General features: G+C 40.4%; 1 protein-coding gene across 2 annotated transcripts; it reads right to left on the bottom strand.

The window, feature by feature from the left end:
* Positions 1 to 2,368: 2,368 nt before the first annotated feature.
* Positions 2,369 to 15,393, bottom strand: COMMD6 (COMM domain containing 6). 2 transcript variants are annotated; one of them, XM_081084974.1, is made up of 4 exons: positions 15,276 to 15,384; positions 15,175 to 15,186; positions 5,981 to 6,133; positions 2,369 to 2,506 (listed from the first exon to the last, which is right to left on the bottom strand). In XM_081084974.1, the coding sequence occupies exons 1-4, from the start codon at positions 15,315 to 15,317 to the stop codon at positions 2,456 to 2,458; spliced, it is 258 nt and encodes an 85-aa protein (XP_080941100.1). In that variant the 5' UTR covers positions 15,318 to 15,384; the 3' UTR covers positions 2,369 to 2,455. The 2 variants fall into 2 exon arrangements, with proteins under 2 accessions (XP_080941100.1, XP_080941101.1); XM_081084975.1 differs by lacking the exon at positions 15,175 to 15,186 and having other exon boundaries at positions 15,276 to 15,393.
* Between the last annotated feature and the right edge of the window lie 11,214 nt (positions 15,394 to 26,607).

The raw sequence follows: 26,607 nt of genomic DNA, 5'->3' as shown, positions 1-26,607 counted from the left end.
CAAGGGAGGCTGGGAAATGCAGTCTTCCTATAGGCCCAGGCGTAATAGATAAGCATTTGACAATTTTGCCAAATATCTTTATATTGGTGGTTTTATTGCAAATTATATATTCCTGGACTGTGAAATTTCTAAGTGTGTGTGTGTGTGTGTGTGTGTGTAATCACTTTGCAAAAAGACCACAAGTCCTAGTTCTGCCAGCAGTCAAAACACTCAGCACCATTCTTCTTTTGAAATCTACCCTTTATTGGCACTAAAAACCCGGAAATTCAGTTGGCTAAATTTGTGTCAGCAGGGTCCTGGCTTAACTTTCACATAATGAGAGGCCCGCATGGACAGATGGCAGAATAGCACGTGGTACAGTGACTTCCAGGTGATGAGCTGCGTTGTGCCGATTGCTGGCAGTGGCCTTCCCTGAAATTCCTGCACTTCCGGACTTTCTAAAGCCAGCCATCTCTCCTGCCTTGTTTCCTCAGTCTTTCTGACAGTTTAGTGAATGTCTAATTTCTTGTTAAACTCTCTTCCTAAGTGAAATACTTAAAGCACTAACTTATATATCAACCTAGTGTTTGTCTTTTGTCTTTGTATATGGCCCATTATTTTTCTACAAATAAATGTTTAATTTTTATTTTCAAATACATTTGCTTTACATTAAAGCTATGGGGTTTCTATCTTCCCAAGCCTCAGTTAACATATTCTCTAACACTTTTAATTTTTATCTTTTCTATTTAATTCATTCATCGGGAATTTATTTTTGCAAATATTGTAACTGCGCTAGTATTATATATAGTCACATTTTCCCACCTAGCTGAAATACCATCCTTGTCCAAAATGTCTTAATCTATTTGTAGGCCACCTAGTCTATTCCAGTGATCTATTTGCCCATTCCTAAGCAATGACATATGTGTTGATTGCTGTGGCTTCATATAAAATACTTTAACAACTGGTTTATCAATTCAACAAAGATCATGTAAAATGTTAACTTTCCTAACAAGGTTAACTCAGTTGTAAACAGAACTCAGAATAAAACTTATCTATCTCTGGGCATGTATTTGAACTTTCTATAAAAATTAATAACAGAAATAATTGAATGCGTGGCTAATGTAAGGAAACAATGGTCAATCCTAACCTGATTTCAAATGTTTGAGAGCAAACTCACCCTTCTCACTGATTGCTTTTATAGTAATTGAACAGTGTTACTGAATTTATAAAGTAATGTCATCCTTCTCAATGTTTTCAATCATTGTTATTTATTTTTTATTGATATGTAATTCACATACCACTGAGTTCTCCCTTTAAAGTGTTCGGTTTGTTGTCATCACAACTAGCTAGTTAATATTAATAATGGGAAAAGGACAGGAGGCCAGATATTATAAGCATGGTCATCTGGGCAGCTTCACCAAAAAGCTACAGCTTCACCTTCCCCAGGGAAGCACAGGTCCATTCCCTGCAGATCACTGGGGGAAGGGACTGAAGAAAGGGGGACATGGGCACATGTGCAGTCAGCCGTGGGCAAACTACGGCCCGCGGGCCGGATCCGGCCCATTTGAAATGAATAAAACTATTGAAAAAAAAGACCGTACCCTTTTATGTAATGATGTTTACTTTGAATTTATATTAGTTCACACAAACACTCCATCCATGCTTTTGTTCCGGCCCTCCGGTCCAGTTTAAGAACCCATTGTGGCCCTCGAGTCAAAAAGTTTGCCCACCCCTGTGTGCAGTGAAGCCAGGGTGATGCAGCGAAGAAGCTTGCCTGTCATACTAGCCTGAAAAAAAGATAATTTGGCTAGGAGGGCAGAGCCACTGCAAGCACACAAAATCTTGGAAGGATAAAGTCCTCAGACAGAGTTCCCTCTCTCTTGTGCTCTTTATTCCCTCTCTGTCTCTTGCTCCATGACCTGCACTCGCCTGTGCACACACCTATTTCCTCTCCATAGCCACAGGGCTCAGGGCAGTGCAGACCCCACACACAATGGAGTGCAGCTGGGAACACGAGCTAAGCTAGCCAGATGCTGGACTGGACTGGATTTTCATATGGAGTGGAAACTGGGCAGTGGCCTTAACCCTGACCCTGCTGAAGATATGACTGGACTTTTTCCATGGTGGATGGGACCTTGGAGGAGAATCCCCTGAATTTTACATCATCAGTAAAGTTTTCCATGAAACCCCATCCTCCCGAGTGGGCCTCAGAAAATTGTTTTCCCCATGGCACCCCAAGAACTCCACTTCTGCTGATAACAAATTCAGTGGCTTTTAGTACATTCACATCTATAAGTGCACTGATCACTTATCTAATTCCTGTTTGTCTAAATTTTTTTATTATTAAAAAAATTGAAAAATAAAAGTACAATTTTCTTTCAATAAAGTCATCTGATCCTCATACAGTTATAGTGCAGAACGTGAAGTCCATGATTTTAGAACGATGGTAGCAATTTACCAACCAAGTAATCAGTTTTCACACAGTTTCAATAATTGCAGCAATTTCCTTGAACTGTCTGTAGAAATTCTGGAAAGGAGAAAAATAATGTTAATTTTGCTTTCAGAGGTAATAATATCTGACCACCAGAGGCTATATAACATTAAGATTATATTTGAATGTGATATTCTGAACTATTATTGAAGGTTACTCTGAGAAAAAAAAGAGGCATAACTTGGTACTATAAGCAAAAATATTGCAGAGTTGGATAACTAGCACATAACTAAACTTTTCAAAAAGTATACAAGAAAGTTCTTTTGAGATCACACCAGAAAGGTTCATTAACTAGCCAGCACTGTCTTAGACACTGAAGATAAAAATAACAAAAAATGACAGGTTGGTTCCCAAGCCTCAAATCACTTTACATCTAGTGAAAGACTGCATTTCAGGGTGATAGGGGCTGTTTTGTTTCAGATATGGATTCAATTGCAATATGAGAGACCCAACATTGACAATGGCTTAAATGGTAGAAGCTTATTTTTCTTTCATTTAAAAATTGAGCTAGTCTGATAGTTCTCCTGTAGAAGTCATCTTCTTTTTTCAAATTCAGATAAGAAAGGGATCAAACATATTCTGTCTTCCTTCTCTTCAACCTGCCAGGAAGTAGGGAGGCAAATTTAAAATTTAACCTCAGCAAAAATGATTTACACATTTGCCTTTTCCTTCTTTTTTAGTTTTAACTCTCTACTGGTACTTAAGAGTGTATTTTGTTTTAATTTACATGTAAATTGATTATGGAATGAGAAGGATGTGACTATTTCTTTCAAAATATATACCAACTAGAGGCCCGGTGCACGAAATTCATGCCCTCTCACAGTCCGAGACCCCTCAGGGGAGATCAGGCCTAAGCTGGCAGTTGGACATCCCTCTCGCAGTCCGGGGTTCTTGCAGTCCAGGACCCCTTGCTCCTTACAGCCCGCATGCAGTGGAGGCGAGAGAGGCTCCTGCCACTGCTGCTGCACTTGCCAGCCGTGCACCTGGCTTCTGGCTGATCAGCACTCCCCCTGTGGGAGTGCACTGACCACCAGGAAGCAGCTCCTGAGTTGAGCGTCTGCCCCCTGGTGGTCAGTGCACATCATAGCAACCAGTCGTTCTGGTTGTTCTACCGTAATGGTCACTTAGGCCTTTATTATATAGACTAGAGCCCCGGTGCACAGAATTCGTTCACCGGTAGGGTCCCTAGGCCTGGCCAGTGATCAGGGCCAATTTGCAGGGCCATCAGGGGACCCCAACAACTGCCAGTTGGGGCCTGCTGGCTGGAGGCAATTCCTGCGTTGAGTGTCTGCCCCCTGGTGGTCAGTGTTCATCATAGTGGCCTGTCACTCCACCGTTAGGCTGATTTGCATATTAGGGTTTTATATAGGAAAACTTCAGTTGGCTGGGCCCAGTCTATGCACCAATAGGTTGCCTGTTCAATTCCCAGTCAGGGTACATGCCTGGGTTGTGGGCCTGGATCCTGGTAGGAAGGTTTGTGCAGGAGGCAGCAGATTGATGTTTCACACCCATTTCAATGTTTCTCTCTCTCTTTCATTCCCTTTCCCTTCTCTCTGTAAAAGTCAAGGTCAAAATTTCAGCTACAAAAAAAGATATAAATTGAAAGCTCAAAGAATGTTGCCAAGGTTTCAGTCCTGTAATTTGACTAACAGGCTCTATTTTCCTCATTAGATGTTAAGCCAAGTAAAAACTAACTTTAAAAGAGTTGCCCCATTTGTGTGTGTTTTTCCTATGAGAAAAAAAAAATTCTGCAGGTGGAATCAGAGCATATAAAGGCTACACAGAAAAATAAGAATAAGATTCTGAATTATAAAAAGAACTGAAATCTATATTCTCTTTTGAAATTGAAGGGGTTCTTATATTCAGTTGAAGGCTACTCACAAATCACAATATACTATATTTATTTCCTTTTTAATGAAGTCCTAATTCCTTTAAGATATTAATTAGCATTATTAATGCTGAATCTGTGACCATTCTTTTTCGTTTTAAAGCAGAGATATCAGTTTTAAAAGAAAGAAATCAAAAGGAGGAAAAAACCTTAAAATGTAATTTGTAAAATAGAGCTACCATATGATCCAGCAACCCCACTTCTGTTCCAAAGGAAATAAAATCACTATCTCAAAGACATATCTGCACTCCTATGTTCATTACAGCTTTATTCACCATAACCAAGGTATAGAAGCAACCTAAGTGTGTGCTGACAGATGAAGGGATAAAGAAAATGTGATATATAAAAACATATACAATATAAAAATATTTATACATATGATATATAAATACATATACATACATTCACAACAGGATACTATTCACCCTTAGAAAGAAGGAAATCCTGATATTTTGACAACATGAATGAACCTACAAGCCAGAAGACACAGAAAGACAAATATCGCCTGCTCTCATTTATATATGCAATCTAAAAAAGTGGAACTCATAGTAACGGAGAGTAGACTGGTTATCAGGACTGGGGAGTGGGGAAAATGTGGAAATGTTTGTCAAATTACAAACTTTCAGGTATCAGATGAGTAAGTTTTGGAGACATAATGTACATCATGGTGACTACAGTTAATAATAATGTGTTATATGCTTGAAATTTGCCAGGAGAGCAGATCTTAAGTGTTCTCACCATACAGACACACATAAAGTGAGGTGACATAGTTTAATTAGCTTGATTGTGGTAATCATTTCACAATGTGCATATAACCAAAATACCGCTTTGTACACCTTTGATATATACAATTTTTATTTGTCAATTATACCTTAATAAATCTGAGGGGAAAAGTAAAAGAAAAACTCAAAAGTGGCTTATGAGAGCGTTTTCTTAGGAGTACTAACTGCTGTGAGGATTCTTATCTGTTCACTCAGCTTGAAAAAAAAAAAACAAAAACAAAACCCTAAGACCAGTTAAAGTAGTTAATGACAACACATTTCCCTGCATGTACATTTTAAAAAAAATGTAATTTCTCATCTACCCTCCTTTTTCTTCCTTCCTTATAGAAAACAGGTAGAATGCTAATATGACTAATAGGACTCCAAATATAAACAATTCAGATACTCAAATCTCTAGCTAACAGAACTAATCAGCAAGTATTAGTGTTCTGATCTGCTTTTTATAAACATTATTAGTCAGAAGATTCAAGGTTAACACTATTAAAAATAAGATTCATTTAGCTCATCATTCTCAAATATTAAACTTAAAAAGAATAAAACAGTTAAAAGCAAAGTAAATATCCTGCCAGAGAAAGTGAAAACTTTCTAAATATATTACAGAAGACTACTGTGAAAGTGATCAAATGTTACAGTACACACAGTCAGCATATTACATTGGAAACAATGTATCAAATTCCCAGAGAAAACAAATTCAGATCTTGTATACTAATAAACAGAAAGCACATCAAAACAATTGTAAATAAAAACAATTAATATCCCCCCTTAAGAAAGATTTTATACATAATGTTAAGCAGCAATGACAGAACAATGAGCTACAATTGACTGAATTAAATCACAAACCTGAAACTGTGGAATTGTCATTTCAAAAGACTTGGTCTTTACTTGGCCTGAATGATCTGCCACTTTTAGCATCACTGCAACATAAGGATACTTAAGTGATCTGCAACTGTCTGAGCTCACAGCCATACCCAGTTTCCACTGAAAATCTACAAGCTGTAATGAAACAGTACAAAACAATACATTGGTAATAATATTGCTCTGAATTCAGATATTTATTTAATTTTACTGCTCTCACATTCAACTTTTGTCAATCATAGTTAAAGAAAATATCTTTATCCTAATATTGCTGGAGGCACAACCACCAAATGAAAATGGAGAGGCAATAAGGGATATAGGCAGAGTTAGAAAACAATACTGTGCCCTAGTCGGTTTGGCTCAGTGGATAGAGCCTCCGCCTGCGGACTAAAGGGTCCCAGGTTCAATTCCTGCCAAGGGCACATGTCTGGATTGCGGGCTAGATCCCCCCAACCCCAAGTAGTGGGCGTGCAGGAGGCAGCCAATCAGTGATTCTCTCTCATCACTGATGTGTCTATCTCTCTCCCTCTCTGAAATAAAAATAAAAAATAAAAAATACTATCATAATCACAAAAGGAAAAACAAAAAAATCTCCACAGGTGTGTACTGAAAGTAGAAGGAAGATGTGGCAGTACTAGTTTTCCTTTAATTTTGTTTCTGCATTTAAGGGGCCTCCAAATGCTCTGGTGTCTCTTACCTCTTTTCTATTATATATGCCTTCCCCCATTCCATAACCTAAAAGTTCTAAAATGGAGAATGAGTTATATACCCTTTTCCTATTTGACTGAGGCACACATGGGAACTGTTCCAGTTTCTTTCCTCACCATGATCCTCAACCTGAAACCTTGCATTAGCATAAATACTGGGTGATAGGTGGTTTTAAATTTCATCACCATTGTTAATGGACACCTGCCAGGTGATGTGCTATGCAATTTAAATGTTTAAATGCCTTACTGAATCATCATAACATTCTAGGCTATTATTTCCATTTTGCAGATGACACACAACTGAATTTTAGATAGCCTGGATAATGTGCACAAGGTCACATATTTCTAGAATCAGAACTTGGACCAAAGTTTGTTTGACTCCAAAGATTACATGCTTATTGACTACTGGCTGCCTCAGTACTTTTTAGCTAATTCCTGTCAATGATTGTTCAGTGTTGCTATGGCATAAAACAAGGTTGGATAAATGCAGCTCTTAATAATGACTCTAAAATATATGACCCTGGCTCAACCAGTGTGGCTCAGTGGTTGAGCATTGACCTATGAACCAGGTCATGGTTCAATTCCAGCTCAGGGCACATGCCCAGGTTTCTGGCTCAATAATGATTCTCTCTCATCATTGATGTTTCTCTCTCTCTCCCTCTCCTTTCTTCTCTGAAATCAATAAAAATATGTTAAAAATTAAAAGTAAATAAATAAAATATATGGCCATGAGTGGATGAATTAGCAGGCACTCACAAAAAAAATACTTGTCTACTGACAGATACCTTTTGCTACCAAATTAATGCTTACTGTGTAAAAGCTTTGCTTGTTAATAAATTTCTTTTTAAAAGGTGGGATTGGTGTGAGAACCAAAATTTCCTTAACTGCTTTGGACCAATCAGCTACAGCATTAAGGTCAGGTTGGTGTTCATAAAAGGTTAATGTATTTAATAAGTAAAAAGATTGTATAGGTACATTTTAAATAAAAGCATCCCACACAAAAATAGAAAAAGGATAGTAGGTATATAACAAAAGAATTACCAATGAATAAACATATAAAAGGGAAACAGGGAAATGCAATTTTAAACCACAATGAAATACCACTACACACGTACCAAAATGGCAAAATTTTAAGTCTGACAATTCTAAGTATTAGGAAAAAAGGTGTATCATACGCTGTTGATGGGATTCTAAATTGGGCCAATCTTTTGAAAAAATGGCTTTACCTAGGAAAGCTGAAATTATGCACGCCCTGGGATCCAGAGATTCAACTACGAATACAACCTAGAAAAACTTGTGCATGTGTACACAGGATATCAGAATGTTTCTGGTAGCTTTATTCATTATAGCCGTAAATTATAAATAACTCAAATGTACATCAGTATTAGAATGGACAATGAAATGCACCAATGAAAATTAATGAACTTCAGCTACACTTAACACCAAAAATGCTGAAATGAGTAAAATTATGTGATGAATTCACTTAACTTGAGAAACGGGAAATATAATAGCTTAGGAATGCAAAACTAGATGGCAAAACTATGAGAAGCGACAATATGATTATCACAAAAGGACAGGAAGGAAGGAAGAGGTTTGATTGCCAAGGGCCATGTGGTTAGACTTCCAGGACTGGTAATGTTCCATTTCTTGAGTTTTGATTGTAGTAACACAGATACTCAAATTTAAATTACTCTTTTTTTTATAACTTTATGAGATGAAGGTTAACTAAATTTATTGTGGTGATCATTTCACAATATCTGTATGTGGAGTCATTATGTGGTGTACTTTAAACTTATATACAGTGCTCTATGTCAATTATATCTCAATAAAACTGGAAAAATTAAAATAATTCATTAACTTGTCTATATGTTTTGTATATATGCTATTTTGCACATATAGCAGAGTGGGATATAAGTCAGTGAGTTCCTGGTTGAAAAGAGAAAGTTATTGTAGGCCTGGCTGATCAAGAGAAAACGCTATAGAAGGGATAACTTTAAACTCAGTTTGAAGAATAAAAAGAACTGAAATTGAGAGGGAAATGTGCCTTATTTATATATTCCGTAAATACACGCCTACCAAAGAATAAGTGCCTAATAAATATTAAGCTGAACCAACCAGAGATAAAAAGAAAAATAAATCTGGTTAAGGAAGAACATATTTACCTGTCTTAAACTGGAAGGCTTTTATAAGGAAGTTTGGAAAATAAAGCCAAGAAAGGTGATCAAAAGGCCACTAATTCTTTACAAATTATATGAGTTTTCAGAGGTTTCCAAAATACTCTCAGATACTCTATCTTATTATGGAAAACAATCTATCATATAAGTCATTTAAACTTTTCCTGTAGGCAATAGGGATTCACAGAGAATGATATAAAATAGTGTACTGATTAAAAAATATTCATCTGGTGGCAGCAAAATACAATAATCCAAGTATAAAGTTTTAAATGCCTGAACGAAGGTGGTGACAGGTAGGATTGAGCTGAACCTCTGAAGAATGAATCACTAGGTACTGATGATTATCTACACAGTTATGGGAGATATCAAAGAAAAACAACTATAAAAATGTGATCCCAGATGACTGGGAGAATTCTGATATCATGTATCAACCAGGACTTTATATATTTTAGGTACAAAGGTATTACCAAGAAGTGAGAAGGAACATCTAAATAAACATGTTCAATAAGTGGCTAAAAATCCAAGAACACTATTCAAGGGGGTTCATGATTAGAGACAGATATTTTATATCAGTTCAATGGTGATGTCCAAAAATATAACTAGATCCATTTTAAGCTTATTCATCCTATACAACTCCTTGGTGTAAGAAGTTCCATTTTTTATTGTCCATAGTAAAATGGTAGAGTAAAACACTGCTTATGTGACTCTCAAAGCCTGAAATAAAACTCTGAATCATCTCAAGCAGAAAAGCAATTAAGGAACACAATGGTGGAATCCGCTGACCATTACAATGGTGAAACAAGCAGGTGAGAAAATGAGGAGAGCTGCCATTCAGACACTTAATTGTGCCAAGTTCGTAGTCATGGGTTAAAGAAAGCTGGGGTTAGGTTTATGGGATGAGAATCTCCCAAATTCTAAACTGAACACTTAAATGAAAATTAAACGCAAACCTTCTAAAAAGTGTAGTTTAGCCTTAAATAAAAATTAAGTGCATGGGATATTTAAAAAAAAATCAAAACAGAGCACACTTATCACTATGGAGAATATTAAGAATGAAGTAATGTAGCCTTAAAATTCTTAGAGAATGAAGAAAATAATTTACAAAGAAAAAAGTTAGTAGGGGGAAAAAACATCTTGAAGTAAAATGAATACACAGAAGAAAAATAATCAGAAAGCAAATGTAGAGTAAAAGGTAAAATTGATGAAGATAAAATTGCTAAAGACCATTTCTGTTTAAATTTCATTTTTATTTTTCAAAACACAACCCAGGAGAAAATTAGAAAAATAATCATTCACAGCTCTATCCTGAAAACTATTTTCTTATTTCTGTTCCCCCATTTCAAGTCTTTATCTGTAATTTTTATAGCTAGAGTCACAAAATAGATATTTTTATGTTCTCTTCCTTTTAAATCGATGTTTTCAAATGGAAAGAATGTTAAGTGTTCTGCACACATTAATCTCTCTCAAAAGTGCTATGAGGAAATGACTGATTAAACAACTCATCCAAGGACACAAAACTAGCAGAGCTGGTATTCTACACCAAATTTGCCTGATTCCATACTCCACACACTTTTTATTATACCTAGCTGCAACATGATTACTATTTGGAATTAAACTAAGTTCTAATAGGTCAAGAAAGTAGATTGGGACAAGAATGTTTAGCATCTTCTACATGGTAGACCTGAGCTGTCCAACAGTAGCCATTAGCCAAATTAAAAAATAGAATAAACAATTCAGTTCCTCAGTTGCACTAGCTATATATCAAGTGCTCAACTGTCACATGAGGCTAGTGCTACCACAGTGGACAGTGCCAATATAGAACATTTCCATCATTGCAAAAAGTTCTATTGGACAGTACTGTGTTAGACTTGTATTAACATATATGTGGAAACTGATTAAGGCATGAGTGATTAGCAATTTCTACTTGAGAATTCATACTGGCTCTAGCTCAGGTAAACATCTGCTAAGTCACCAGCTTCCCTTATCTTGTTTAATGGCACCTTTCTCCATACTTTGCTTTATTTTCCTAATAGCACTTATCATCACCTGGAATTATCATGTTTATTTATCAATTGTCTCCCAAAGGAAATACAACCTTCAAGAGAGCAGGAGCATTATCAACCTAGTTTAGTACTGAATATACTGAATAATACCTGATACAAAGTGAATGTTCTAATAAATATTTATTGAGTTAATATGTTTAGAACCTCTGTTAGTCTCCAAAGATAGCTTCTAAAAATTGGTATATGTACATGATGCTCCTCACATCAAGAAATGGAGCTTAGCTGGCCGGTGTGGCTCAGTGGTTGAGCCATCGACCCATGAACCAAGAGGCTATCAGTTCAATTATGGATCAGGCTCAATTCCCATTAGGGGGCATGCAGGAGACAGCCCATCACTGATTCATTCTCATCATTGATCTTCCTATTTCTCTCTCCCTCTCCCTTCCTCTCTGAAATCAATAAAAGCATGTGGTTTTTTTTTTAAAAGAGCTTATTTTCCCTCTACAAGAACCCGAGCTGTCCCAGCAGAATATGGCAGCAGAGACTTTCTGGAATCCTCAAGCATGGGCCTTAGGAGAATCGGAAGTGTCTGCCTCCTTCTTCGTGGAACGCTGGCTCTTGGGACTGCCTTTTGGAACCCAGCCACCATGATGTGCACAGCCATGTGAAGGAGAACCAAGTCACTCCCATTACCAGCTCCAGCTGAGCTCTCAGCCAAGGCCATCACTGAGCCATGTGAGTCCTCTTGACTTCCAGCCCAATTAGGCTCCTAGGTGACTAAAGCTGTAGCTGAAACGTTAGGGAGTAGAAACTACAACTCAGCTAAACCCAGTTAACCCACAGAGTCCTAAGAAATAATAGTTGTTTCAATCAACTAAATTTTGGGTAGTTTGTTGTGCAGCAATAGATAACTAAAATAGAGCAACTGGCAGAAAATAACTTTATCAATAAGCTTATTATGATCTATGATTTACCAAAAATGTATTCTCATAACTATATAATCTGAACTACATTAGTTTATAGAAATTTTAGCAAATACAAATAACGAAAAAATATTACAGGTAACCAGTTACCTCTTAGATGTTAATACACCCAGTAAAAATAATACAAAAAAAAAAATCTTTCCCATTAAACACATTCACTACTAGTGCCCCAGCAACGCCAAACATATCACCTTTCCTCAAAAATGTTTTTCATCCTCATTTCATTTCTACTGATGGCCCCTACTTTCCTAGTGACTCACATTTGAACTGTAGTCAACTTTGATTTTTCTCTCCCTCTTACTCAAAACATGTATGAATTGCTAGGTACTCAAGATTTCATTTCAGTCAATGCCACTCACATTTATTCCCGTCTTCCCAATCTCACTGTTACAAACCTACTTTAAGCCCATTTTTAAAATCTTGCCTTGAATTTCACTGAAGTCTCCGAATTAGTTTCTTCTCTATAGTCTTTCTCGGCTCCAATCCAGAGTACAGACTCCAAACAGTGCTTATAAACAAATTCTAATACAACTGGTCCAAACCTGTAAAGTCTGCTGCCCCAAGAGCTAGTTACCAACCATTCACCTAGCACTAAAGTCATGTCATGGAAATCCTGAAGAGCTTTCCCACTTGTACTCACACTGCATCCCTTCTTTACAGTAACTTTCAACCTTTACAGCTTTCCTCATGCTGTTCATGCCTCTTGGCATTCAACTCTCAAACATCTTAAAATTCAAAACTCCTCTCATATTCTACCCATTCTGCGAAGTCTTTCCTGGTTTACTCAGCCTTTCTATGAATGTTCTGTGTCACTTCTTTTACCCTAGCACTTAGAACATGTTGCTGTGTACACCAGTCATCTGTGGGTGTTTCTCTCCCCCATTCACTGTACTATAAATGCCTTGAGGGGAGCTGGGACATCCAACACAATACATAGAACAAAAACAGTCACACATTTATGAAGCACCATATACACTGTACAAAATTTAAGTCATTATTTCTTATATATCAGAAGAGGGAAAATGGCACTAGGTATTGTGTCAATACAACATATTTCTTTTCATTTATACTATAAAACTGGCAAGAAAATAAAATGTGGCAGCAATAGGAACAATCATTCATCTACGAAGAGTTCTAGTTAGACATCTATCTAAGAGTCATGAATTACTTCAAAAATGATTCTAAATATCAGAATGTGAAGTAACAGATACTCTTAGACCTCTAGTGCTGGGCAATATAGCACCACGGTTTGTTAAATTCAATAAGCACAGATTCTAAAGTCAGACAGACAGGAGTTTGAATCTCAGACTTTGTAGATATGACTAAATTAAGAATCCTGAGGTGAAGTGTTTCCTGGATTATCCATGTGGGCCCAATGTAATCACAAAGTCCTTATAACAGGGAGGCAGGAGAGTCCGAGTCAGAGAAGGTAACACAACGGTGATAGCAGCAGAAAGAGAAGCGACAACAGAAGCAGACGTTAGAATGATGTGCTTTGAACATGGAGGTCGAACTCACAAGCCAAGGACTGTGAGCAGCCTCAAGCTGGAAAGGCAAGAAAACACATTCTCCCCAAGAGCCTCCAGAGGTTCCACAGCCCTGCCAAAACCTTGTTAGTCCTACGACACTAACTTTAGATTCCTGACCTCCAGAACGTTGATAATAAATTTGTGTTGTTTTATAAAACAGCACTCCCCTCCCAATAAAAAGGTTCAATTTTTAAAACCTTATAATCTAGTATGATTCCGTTTCAAGATATCTTACTCAAATCAAGGTGATTTAGTGTAAGTGAATGGATAAAATGAGTTATGAAAGACTGAATCCAAGTGCACTAACCCAGTAACTCTGAGCAAAGCCAGACAAGAGTGTTGATTACTGTCCCTCGGAGTCCTCCCTACCACCCAGGAATCCTCAAAAACAACAAACAGCAAGATCAATTGGAGACAAATGACACAAAGCAGTCAATAGTCATCTCTCAGCCCCTTGTGTTCTCATTCTTTCTCATTTCATCTCTTATAGTATTTTGTATGGATCTGGGTGACTCCTGACCTAAAACAATATCGTTTTAGTACTCTTCTGGGAAGTGTGTTATAAGTTATTTGTCTAAAAACAGTGTATTAGCTAAAATAGAACAAGAACACTTGTAACAAAGAAGCAGGATTAAGATACAGCTAAGAATTCAAATTCTTATTTGAGTATAAATATATAAGGTGTCCCCAAAAAATGCATACACACACTTTGAACAATTATAAAGGCAGTGTTTATTAAAATACATTTCATTTTCAAAATTCAGCTATCAACCCTAGCCAGTATGGCTCAATAGATAGAGAATCAGCCTGCGGACTAAAGGGTCCCGAGTTAGATTCTGGTCAAGGGCACGAACCTCGGCTACAGGCTCCAGCCCTGGCTCTGATCAGGGGGTATATATTGGGGGGGGGGGGGGGGCAATCAATCCATGTATCTCTTTCACATCAATGTTTCTCTCTCTGTGTCTCTCCCCCTCCCATCCAATGGAATCAATGGAAAAATATCCCCGGGTGAGGATTAACAAAACAACAACAACAACAAAAATTGGAGCTATCAGCTCTTAAACTGTGTTTACATTTTTGGGGGACACCCTGTACACACATTGTAAGATTAAAGAGGTATACTCTCCATTCTCAAAATAACTAGTCTTTAAGACTAAGAAAATGTTTGCGGTTCTATCTTTGTAAATTTTTGTAATTTATTCCCTCAATAATCATCCTGAAATATTGTGTACCTAGCCCCGCGTGCTCAGTGGTTGAGCATAGATAGAACCATGCACCAAGATGCTGCTGGTTAGATTACAGGTCACGACACATGCAGGGGTTGCGGCTCAATCCCCAGTAGAGGGCGTGCGGGAGGCAGCCGATGGAGAGCTCTCAGCTGGATGTTTCAATCTTATCGATGTTCCTCTCTATCTCCCTTCCCCTCTCCCTACAAGGCAATAAAAATATTAAAAAGTACTGTGTAACTGATTTCGAATAACTGGGACCTAATCAACAAGAATACTTGGTCTGAACTCTTTCGGCTGGGCTGGGTGGGGAGGCTAAAGGGCGATGGCAGCAGGCAGTGGCTACCATCTCAGGTGCAAAGAGGAAGGGGCAGTGCGGGGCAACGCAGGGTGGGGGGACGAAGGTGACCGGCTTGCGGACACAGGCCTTGGACTGCGGGGGAAGCTGGGGAAGGTTCACGGCGCATCGGCCCGGTTCCCAAGGCCGAAGGCGGGCCAGCTGCGGCCCGCCCCTTACCCGCGGAGGCCAGCGAGGACCGGGCGGGCCTGCCACTCACCTGGTTGGTGACCTGAAACGGAAGCAGAAAAAACAATTCAGGGAAGGACCTTTCTCGCACCAGAGGACCGCCTCCCCAGCTGCCTCTAGCCCGGGACTTACCTTGGCCTTAGCATCCAGAGCCGGCTCGTTAGACCCCTCCATGGCTAGCGTCCAGGGCTCTGCACCACCGACTCAGGTGCACGCTCCCCGAGCTACCACCACTTCCGCTTCCTCTTCCCGGCCCGGGTGGTCTGGCGCACGCATCGGCGTGGGGGAGCAGCAAACAAACATTTTTGTGTAACTCACCCATATGATCAATTAAAAACTAGTTTTAAGGAATAAAGTCAGAAAAAATTAACTACTCTAGGAATATTGTTACCAGTATGTAGGCTATACCCTGCTATGGGAGAACATAGAACTTTAGGGTGCCGTCTCCCCCTACTAGCGCTGTAGATGTGGACTCTTCCTATGGGGGGGGGCACAGCTCCTTCTGCGCAGGCGCAAGCTAGTGGCTTGAGCGAGTAATTGATCCCGATCAAATTGGCCAGCGGCGAGAAAGCCGCACCCCCTTCCCCACAGAAGTTCGTTTTACGAGGGAGAAGTTGTGGGAACTATAGTTAATAATCAGCTTTCGTCACTCGGGTTTCCTTCCCAGGGCTCGCTGGGGGGTGGGGGGTGCTTTATCCCCGCTGCCATCCTGACCGCAGCAATAGCGCCCCGTCTGGGCTTCCCGCTTCCCTCCTACTCATCGCAAATCCACTCCATATCCAAAGAGATTTTTTTTCCCCCCCGCCAACTTTTTATTTTGAAAAACTTTATTTTTTTCCAGAAAAGTTGCAAATAATTCAATACATATACGTATATGCTCCATCTAGACTCACCCACTTAACATTTTTACACATTTGCTTTAGCCCTAGTTACATACATAGTAATGATGACACATTGTCCCTAAGTCCTTGAGCATGTATCTCCCAAGAACAAGAGCATTCTCCCGCAAAATCACAACTATCACACTCAGGAAATTTAAAACTGATAAAGTATTAGCAACCACATGGGCCAAATGCAAGTTTCCTCGGTTGTCTCAACAATATTCCGGAAAACTGTTCCGCACGGTACCCAGCAACGTCAAGAAGGGCCACCGGGTGCGTTTGGTTATGGTGTCGCCTTAGTCTCCTCTAATCTAGAACTGCTCCGGTCAAGTGGCAGGACTGCCTGGGCTCCCCCTGGAGGCTCCGGGGGAGAAACCCTTTCAGGTTTGGGCCGAGCGCAGTTTCACGCATCTGCCATTTCCTTGCTGGCTTTGGAAGGGGCGGGGGGGGGGGGGGGGGGGGGGCGGTTCTTCAGCTTCTAGAGGCCCCCTGCATTTCTTGTCTTGTGGCCCCCTTTCTCCATCTTCAAAGCTAGTAATGGCAGGTCAAGTCCTCTGCACACATGGAATCCCTCTGACCTCCCATTCGCATCACCTTTCTTTCACCACATGGGGTGTGTAGGTGTGTATGTGTGTGTGTGTGTATGTGTGTGTGTGTGTTTTAATATCTTTTTATTGATTGCAGAAAGGGAGAGGGAGAGATAGAAACATCAATGATGAGAGAGAATCATTGATCGGCTGCCTCCTGCACATCCCCCACTGGGGATCAAGCCCGAAACCCAGGCATGTGCCCTTGACTGGAATCGAACCCGGGACCCTTCAGTCCGAAATCCGATGCTCTATCCACTGAGCAAAGCCAGCTAGGGCACCACATTGTTTTTAAGGTCTCAAATGATGACATTGGGTTTACCCAGGTAATCCAGGATAACCTCCCTGTCTTAAAGTCCATAATCTTTTATTTTCTAAATATATTTTATTGATTTTTTACAGAGAGGAAGGGAGAGGAATAGAGAGTCAGAAACATTGATGAGAAAGAAACATCAATTAGCTGCCTCCTGCACACCCCCTACTGGGGATGTGCCCGCAAACAAGGTACATGCCCTTGACTGGAATCAAACCCGGGACCCTTCAGTCCCCAGGCTGACGCTCTATCCACTGAGCCAAACCGATCAGGGCCATAATCTTAATTTCATCTGCAAAGTCCCTTCAGAGCAGTGCCTAGGTTGTCCTTGATTGAATGACCAGGAAGAAGAATCTTGGGGGGAGGAACATCTTTTAAAATTCTGCCTCCCACAAACAACCTTCATATAATTGTGGGAGAACTGCGTTAGTTAACACATGTAAAGCCCCCAGAACTGTGCCTGCCATGGAGCACTCAGAATCTATGCAAAAAAAAAAAAAAAAATAGCCAAGGTTTTGGACTCAAGGTTATTAGATCTGATTAAAGTACTAATTAGCTTAGGAACACAGTCTCTGAATGAAAAAAATTATTTCTTTTCTATGGAAGTGTGATGAAAGATAAGACACTGTGGAGCCTCCCTCTGGTCAGTGCATCATTTGTTTCATTTGTCAGGGAATATTTCTGTAGCCCTTGGCTGCCATCAAATAATGATCCACGGAGGGAACTGTGCTCTACGCAAAGCTGTATGCACACATACACAACTAAACACACACAGGCCACATGTACACACACACACACATATGTAAATCTTAACTATATAAAAATGCCCCCAAAAGATGAAAAGAAATATATTTAAAAGTTAATTTTTTTATTTCTCTGTATTTTTCATGCATTGTGAATGTTCCCCCAAGTCCCGCGTGGTTCAAGGTTCGGGATCTGGAGGAGGGGGCCGTACGCAAATGAAAGAGATGAGACAAGAAATAATAACTTGGAAATATTGGGGGCCAGGCAGGCAAGCCCAATGCAAGAGAAAGGACTTCCCCTGGTGCTCAGGCCTCACCAACCCTTTTATTCAACTTTGGATACACATCTAGCTCTTAGGCAGGTAATTGTGGTAACAGACAGACTATCTTAAAGGTCAGTAAATATTAGAAGCATTTACTTTGAGACTATTTGATCAGGAAATAGCTTGAGCCCCCATTGTCTGGACTAGACAATCTGTACATAACTCCGGCCCTTGCCATGGGTTCAAGGTTCACCTGCGTTCCGGGATCCTTGTTTGCACTTCTCTGATAGTGAAGACAATGGGTGGCTTCCTGCAATGCATTCCCTTTAAAAGTTTATTTTTTACAGATTTAAATTAGGCATGACTGTCCCTTTCTAAAAATCTATTGATCTAATTTGGGGAGAGTAAAATGTCAGTTGTATGTAGCCCAATCTCTGCTAATTGTTACTCTTATTCTTGCGCTCCTGACACTCTAGCAACACATGTGATCAACTGTTTATTTTTAAGGCTTCCATCTTACAAAATATCAGATTTTGTGCAAGTTTAAGACTTGGAAAATATAGATTTTATGAATAGAGTCAAGAAAAATGCTAAAATTAAAGATGTGTAAGCATAACTTTTGTTTTATTTATATTTTTATTTTATGACATGTAAGTAGAACATATAAATCAGAAAAAAAAATTTTAAATATGTTTTATTGATTTTTGAAGAGAAGGGAAATGAGAGGGAGAGAGAAACATCCATTCCCAACATAGGTCAGCCTCCTCCCACACTCACCACACCAAGTATTGAGCCAGCAACCTGGGCATGTGCCCGGACCAGGAATGGAACCGGCCAGCTCCTGGTGCACAGGATGATGCTCAACCAACTGAGCCACACCGGCCTGGGCAATCAGAAAATAGTTTCGAAGCCCAGTTGATGTGACTCAGTGGTTGAGCATCCACCTATGAACCAGGAGGTCACTGTTTGATTCCAATCGGGGCACAAGCTCCATTGGTTGCAAGCTCTATCCCTAGTAGGGGGCATGCAGGAGGCAGCCAATCAATGATTCTCATCATTGATGTTTCTATCTATCTCTCCCTCTCCCTTTCCCTCTGAAATCAATACAAATATATATATTTTAAAAAGAAAATAGTTTTGAAGCTCTTATAATAAACCCGGTACTATCAGATGTGCAGGAGGATGTCCCACGAACTGTGGCAAAAACTCTGATCTCAGAAGAATTACAGTGTAATGGAGAAAATAAAATTGACACACATGAAACAAGTGATATTTCTATCTAAGCTTGTAGAGAGAAGTGCAGATAATGCAACAAAACGTGGGTGAAAACATTCTGGGAAAAGAAAAACAATAGGTGTCCACTAAATACATTACCATACCCTACCATACCCTACCCTACCATACCCTACCCTACCATATCCTACCATACATACCCTACCATACCCTACCCTACCCTACCATACCCTACCCTACCATACCATACCATATCCTACCATACCCTACCCTACCCTACCCTACCATACCCTACCCTACCATACCATACCATATCCTACCATACCCTACCCTACCCTACCATACCCTACCCTACCATACCATACCCTACGCTACCATACCCTACCCTACCCTACCATACCATACCCTACCCTACCCTACCATACCCTACGCTACCATACCCTACCATATCCTACCCTACCATAGCCTACCCTACCCTACCCTACCATACCCTACCATACCCTACCATACTCTACCATACCCTACCCTACCCTACCATACCTTACCATACCCTACCATACCATACCATATATCACTGGGGGGTAGTAGGCATAATAATGCCCCCCCCCCCCACCCCAAGATGTCAACTTCCAAATCCCCAGAATCTGTGAATATGTTACGTTACATGGTAAGGGAGGATTAAGGTTGGGATGGAATTAAGTTTGCTAATCAGTGGACCTTAAGATGTTTCTGAATTACTCAGAGAGCCCAATGTAATCACAAGGGTCCTTCAATGTGGAAGATATATGGGAATAGAGGAGTTAGAGTCAGAGAAACTTTCAGGGATATGATGTGAGGAAGATTCAGCCAGCGCTGCTGGCTTTGAAGATGGAAGGTGGCCAAGAGTCAACGAAGCAGGCAGCCTCTGGAAGCTGGAAAAAGAAAGAAAGTGGATTCTCCCATATAGCTTCCAGAAGGAACACAGCCCTACCCACACCTTGGTTTTAGTCCAATGAAACCCATTTCAAACTTCTGATCCTCAGACTGTAAGGGAATAAATTTGGGATGTTTTCAGCTGCAGAGTTTATGGTAATTTGTTCCAGCAGCAGTAGGAAACTATGACAGTGGAGGATCACGCGATGTGCTGGAAGCTTTAGAGTCCCACAGGCCTGAACTGAAATCTGTCTTCTACCACTCAGCTGTGTGACTTCAGTAAAGGTAGCCTTTCTGAACTTCAGCATTCTAATCTGTAAAAATGAGGCTATTAATATTTGTCTCACAAGGTTTTTATTCAAGCTTAAATGAGATCGCATATACAAAGCACATGGCAAAATTCCTGAACATAGTAAGTACTCTGTAAATACTAGCTCCTATTATTATCATCATGATATTCAATCCTCTAAAGAAAGCTCTACCCTGGCTTGTGTGTCTCAGTGGTTAGAGCATTGGCCCTCACACCAAAAGGTCATGGGTTCAACCCCTGATCAAGGGCACTTAACTGGGTTGCAGGTTTGATCCTGAGCCTTGGTGGGGGCCAGTGCAGGAGGTGACCAATTGATGTCTCTCTCCTCCTCCCCTTCTCTTTTTACCTCCCTCCTCCCTTCCACTCTATCTAAAATCAATGGAAAAATATTCTGGGGTGAGAATTAACAAAAAATGAAATAAAATAAAGTAAAATGAAGCCTCTGGATCATACATTATCTCCATTTTAAACATGAGAAAAACTGAAGTTCAGGAATGTTAAGCAACATCACCTAGCAAACGAAAAACTTTGTTTTTAATTTACAGTCTGCAATCTGATTTCAGAGAACTCCAGAGGGACTGAGCACTCCCAGTATACCTGCTAAAATCCTTCCCAGTTGCCTTTTGCTAATTGAATGTTCTATTTGTGCTTCAGGCTGTTCAAGAATGTGAATAATTGAGTGCATGTTGTGGGGGTGGTGGATAGTGGTGGTAATCAGTGGGCAGCATAAGCAAAAATGCAGAACTGGGAATAAAGCAGTCTTCGTGATCCTAAGATCACAGAGGTTTTAGAGCTTAAAGCAGAGTACACACAAATTCTTAGTCTCTGCGCCAAACCTGGCTTACCCACATATTTAAAAGAAAAAAAAATTCTATCGGAAACTGAATGAGGATGCATTCAGATTGGTCTCACATGTCCCAGTTTTGTCCCTGTCCCCACATTCTTATTTCACTCCACCTGGCCAATTAACACAATTACCTGAAACCTGCATGACAGGACATCGTTTTCAACCTTTGGCTTAGGGCAGTGGTTCTCAACGTTGGCTGCACATTAGAATCACCTGGGGATCTTTTTAAAATCCTGATTCCTGGGCCTCATCCTCCAGAAATTCTGTTTCTTTGTTTCTTTGTTATGGGGTGGGGCCACAACATTAGTAACGAACAAACAGAATTTCCGGAGGATGAGGCCCAGAAATCAGGATTTTAAAAAGACTCCCAGGTGATTCTAATGTGCAGCCAAGGTTGAGAACCACTGGCTTAGGGGGATTTTGCAGAGTCTCTCATTTTAAAAATTAGGTCTAAGTAGGTTAAGTGCATGATAGATTATGGTAGTCCCTATTTCTGATCAAGTGGGGAGCATTATTAAGCCATCCTGTAGACAAATATATAAGTTCTGGATATGTTCCTAAGTACTACAGAAAGGCTATTTGGAGATGGTTGTTTGTCAGTGCAAAGACAGATGACAGGCTACGTGCACATGCAGCAGGAAGACAGCTGGATATACTGCTATTAAGACCAATAATATGAGATAGCATGCTGTTACAGTGGTGCACCATGAAGGAGTTACAGGTACATAGAGAAACTGGCCCCCATAGCTCCAGGGAAAGCTGGGTGGAGCCTGATCCCCGGGGCTGGTTAGGAGGACTATGACAACTGTATTTGATGAAGTCAGGTGTTATATAAATACTGCATTTCATCAATTGTTCAGTTTGTACTTTTTCACATTTAATGTCTCAGAAATCATATCGCACATTGCATCAGATGGCTTCTTACAGTGACAGGGAGTCAGGTAGCAGTTGTGACTCAGTTGTTTTTTGCATGTGTATGCATGAATTTGGTCATAGCTGTTCAACACTTCTATTGAGCTATGGGTATTGTTAGCTGTATATTATGATGTTTAGCTATCATTCAAAATGTCTTTTAAAAGATTGGGCTGTGGTTTGGCATAATATTTATCCACATATAGAAATAGGCATGAAAAGAGAACAGTGGGTTGTAAACTTGTATCAGTAAGGCAAATGTAGATTATTGTAGGGATGACCAAAATTCCAGGTTTTCTTACAAAGCAACGAAATAATTTACAGTCCCAAAATAAGATGGATAGTCTTGAATAGACAATCAAAAGGGTTGCTTATTTCAGTTTAAAGTGAAGAGATTGCCAAATCCCTCAGAATATAAAAAACAAACTTATTGGGATGAAAGAGCAGGTTTTGAGGCACAAGTACTATTGTTAAGACATCAAATATCAAATTGTCCAGAACTTCCTGCTGCTTTTGAATAGAAGCTGTTGAATTTTCATCAGTTGCTGAGAAAATGAAACTGAGTTTAGTCAAGTAGGAAATGGTGGAAAACCCTGATGTTCTCTGACAACCATCAAAATTAATATGTCAATGTTAAAATTGCATGGTTTATATTTTTTTTTATCTGTATCATGTGGTGAAAAAGGCTGGGAAGTACTGGAATAGATAATAAATGCTACTGGCTTTTGAGAAAGAATTTTAGGATGGATGGAGACTGTGAAGTAATAGCCAATTACAACTTCAAAAAATGTTCAAACTCATTAGTGATCAATGAAAATAAAATCTCTTGACCTCCCATTAAGTTCTAAAATTTCTCTCTCATAGGCTCCTTTTCATGATCCTAACTCTTACCTCCTTTTATTCACCCCCTCACTCTCTCCCTCTCTTTCTTCCTTCCTTCTCCAACTCTCTCCACATTTTTCTATCATGCAGAGAGGTTTTGCAATGATCTGTTGTTGGGTGTCCTGCTGACTCTGGTGTCCTAAGGTCTCAATCTCCAATTAAGTGGCTCATCAATGGAATGTTTCTGAATAGACAATTCCTTCCTAAGAGGAATTCAGACACTGCTGTTGCAACTATACACTTTCCACTTTGTTAAAATTGCACTTTTAAAGCTTATCTATATATATAAAACCCTAAGCTACCAGTTGACTGTTTGGCTGGTCGCTATGACATGCACTGATCACCAGGGGGCAGATGCTCCATGCAGGAGCTGCCCTCTGCTGGTCAGTGCGCTCCCACAGAGGGAGCACCGCTCAGCTGACAGAGGAGCGCCAGATGCTGGGCTCACAGCTGGTGAGCACAGCTGGGGTGCGAGCCTCTGCCACCTCCATGGCAGCACTACCTAGTGGCAGAGTTGGCAGGTGCAGCAGGGCTGAGATGAGCAGGAGCAGCGGAGAGTCCGGCCCGGTGCCCGGCCAGGGCTTGGGCTCCTCCGGGTCACCTGCCACTTCGTGCACTACTACATCCCTGGGGGATGTTGAACTGCCAGTTTTGGCCTGATACCTGCAGGCTAGGCCGAGGGACCACACCGGTGCACGCTGGTCCTCTAGTAAATAAATAAAAATAATGTCATTGTCATAGATATAAGCAAGTTTCAACTCTTTAAAAAAAATTTTTTTTAAGCAAATGCTGCTCTCTTGCTTTTTTAATGTTTTTTTTTTTATTATTATTGATTTTAGAGAAAAGGGAAGGGAGAGGGATAGAGATAGAAATATCAATTGCTGCCTCCTGCATGCCCCACACTGGGGATCAAGCCCACAACCTTGGCATATGCCCTAGTGAGGAATGGAACTGGTGACCTCTTGGTTCATGGGTTGAGGCTCAACCACTGAGCCACACCAGTTGGGCAAAATGTTTCAACTCTTGACCCATAATTGAGGCAGATTTGTCCCTAGAATAATTTACAGCTTTTTTCCTTCTTTTTAGCCCTCTCCAACCCCCAGCTTTCTGAGTTCCAGTCCCTGGTTTGTGAACATCACGGTCCGTTTCTTGTTTCTTTCCGGCTTAGAAAAGAGTCCTAGGTATGGCTGCAGAAAATCTAGGCTGAAATCACTCTACAGCCTTGGGAAACAGCTTAACCTTTCCAAGCCACCCTTACCTTGTTTGTAATATGGCAACAACTGTATCTCCTCCCCTGCCCACTTTACAGACTGTGGTGGGGATCAGATAAATATATATATGAGAGATGTCAAGGCTTCCATTAAGTGTACAACCTGAATCAAGTGTGAATATCTATTATTTTCATTGCTAAAATAACATCTCATTTAATTAAAATAATTAAACAGTTCGTTAATGAACTAAAGTTGCATTAACGTATACATTTTTTAAAGAATTTGGAGGTCAAACCACACATTTGTATTTGGTTAGTAGGATTTGGGGGGTTCCTTTCTGAGTCTCAGCTGAGGCGCTATTTCCCACGCAGGCTGGGGCTCCCTGGTGGAAGTTGGGGGTGGTGCAGTTCTATCAATTAGCTGGGTACTCCTTTTAATTTGATTATTCAAATTCCTGGCAGGCATAGCAATTAGTTTTTGCTATGTAAAAATATAAATATTGAAATGTCCACAAATCCCCAATGTCATGCCACAAGCAAACATTTATTTAGCTTACATGAGTGGGGGGCTAGTGGTGGGTTGGCCAGTCTAGACTGGACTCCGCTGTCTCTCTGTTCCTGGGACCAGCTGGCTAGCCAACTAAGCACATTCTTCAAGGCTATGGTAGAGGTGCAAGACAGCAAGCAGACACACAAGCTAGTTACGGCTCAGATGTGGAACTGGCACACCATTATTTCTCTCCCATTTTATTGACCAAAACAAGTCACGTGTGGAACTCAGTGTCGAGGAGTGGTATTTATGGTCTACAAAGTCAGCATATATACTACATTAGTAAAGACAAACCATTGCTCCCAAGGGAAATACAGGTTAGGTTTCTATGAGACTCTGGTCACATTTTCATCCACAGATCAATACACAACCTTGTTTATGTGTGTTTCTGTTTAGAGACACCTCATTTACTATATGTTTAGGTCATACATATACACAGTGAAATCACCAACAAAAATGCAAAAAATGTGCCAGGCCGGTGTGGCTCAATGGTTGAGTGTCAACCTATGCACCAGAAGGTCAAGGTTTGATTCTCAGTCAGGGCAAATGCCTGGACTGTGGGCTTGTTCCACAGTGGGGGGCGTGCAGGAGGTAGCTGATCAATGATTCTCTCTCATCATTGATGTTTCTATCTCTCTCCCCCTCTCCCTTCCTCTCTGAAATCAATACAAATATATATTTAAAAATGCAAAAAAAGTGACACTAAATAGAACGCAAAATGAACACTTGTTTCCAATATGAGACTTCAGCTGGGAACTCAATTTTTTTGCCATTCCTCCACCCATGTCTGCAAATGACATGATTAGAAAGAGGAAGGTGGAGAGAAAGAGAGGGAAATTGAGGTGGGAGAGAAACATGGGTTGGTTGCCTTCCCTACATGCCCTGACCAGGGATAGAACCCACAACCCAGGTACATGTCCTGACCAGAAATCAAACTGGCAACTTTTCAGTTGCACAGGATGATGTTCCACCAACTGAGCCATTCTGGCCAGGCTAATAAAGTTTGTGGGGTTTTCTTAATCCTCACTGGAGGATATTTTCCCATTAATTTTTCGAGAGAGTGGAGGAGAGGGGAAAGACAGAGAGAAATATCAATGTGAGAGAAACACATCGAGTCATCTCCTGCACGCACCCAGACCAGTGCCTGGGCCAGGGAGGAGCCTGCAACCAATGTACTTGCTCTTGACCAGAATCGAACCCGGGACCTTTCGGTCTATAGGCCGATTCTCTATCCACTGAGCCAAACTGGCTAGGGCTAATAAAGATTTTATGGGTCCAAAAGTCTGGGCATGCTGGGACAACCTTTCTAAGGTGAAGAAAGAGTTATTGTACGCTACATTTTCTATTAATTGGGAAGAGGCAGAGCACTTGGTGGGACTTTTTGGCTTTTGGAGGTAGCATATGCCACACATGGGAATACAGCTCCAAGACTTTTATTGGGAAACACAGACAGCTGCCAGTTTAAGTGGGTCCCTGAGGGCACTATAGCAAGTCCAAGCTTAAATGCAAGCTGCCTTGCTATTTGGCTCTATGTCTCAGCATATCCAATGGTGCTTGAGATGTTCATGGGAGTTAAGGATACCGTATGGAGTCTTAGGTAAGCCCTAATAGGAGAGTCATGGTGCAGAAACTCAGGATCTGGAGCAAGTCCATACCTCTGACAGCAAGTCATTTGTAAAATAGCCCCTGGTATGCCACTGAGAGCCTGACCACGAAATTCAAGTATGATGAAACTACAGCTGCCCATCGTGTGCTGGATATTTCAGATTTACCAAACCACAGTTGGGTGGGGATAGCAGCAAGCTATCGGACAGATAAGAA

This window comes from Myotis nattereri (assembly GCF_964212035.1).
Source record: "Myotis nattereri genome assembly, chromosome: 2".
Classification (NCBI taxonomy): Eukaryota; Metazoa; Chordata; class Mammalia; order Chiroptera; family Vespertilionidae; genus Myotis; species Myotis nattereri.
This window is presented reverse-complemented; position numbering and strand designations above follow the sequence as displayed.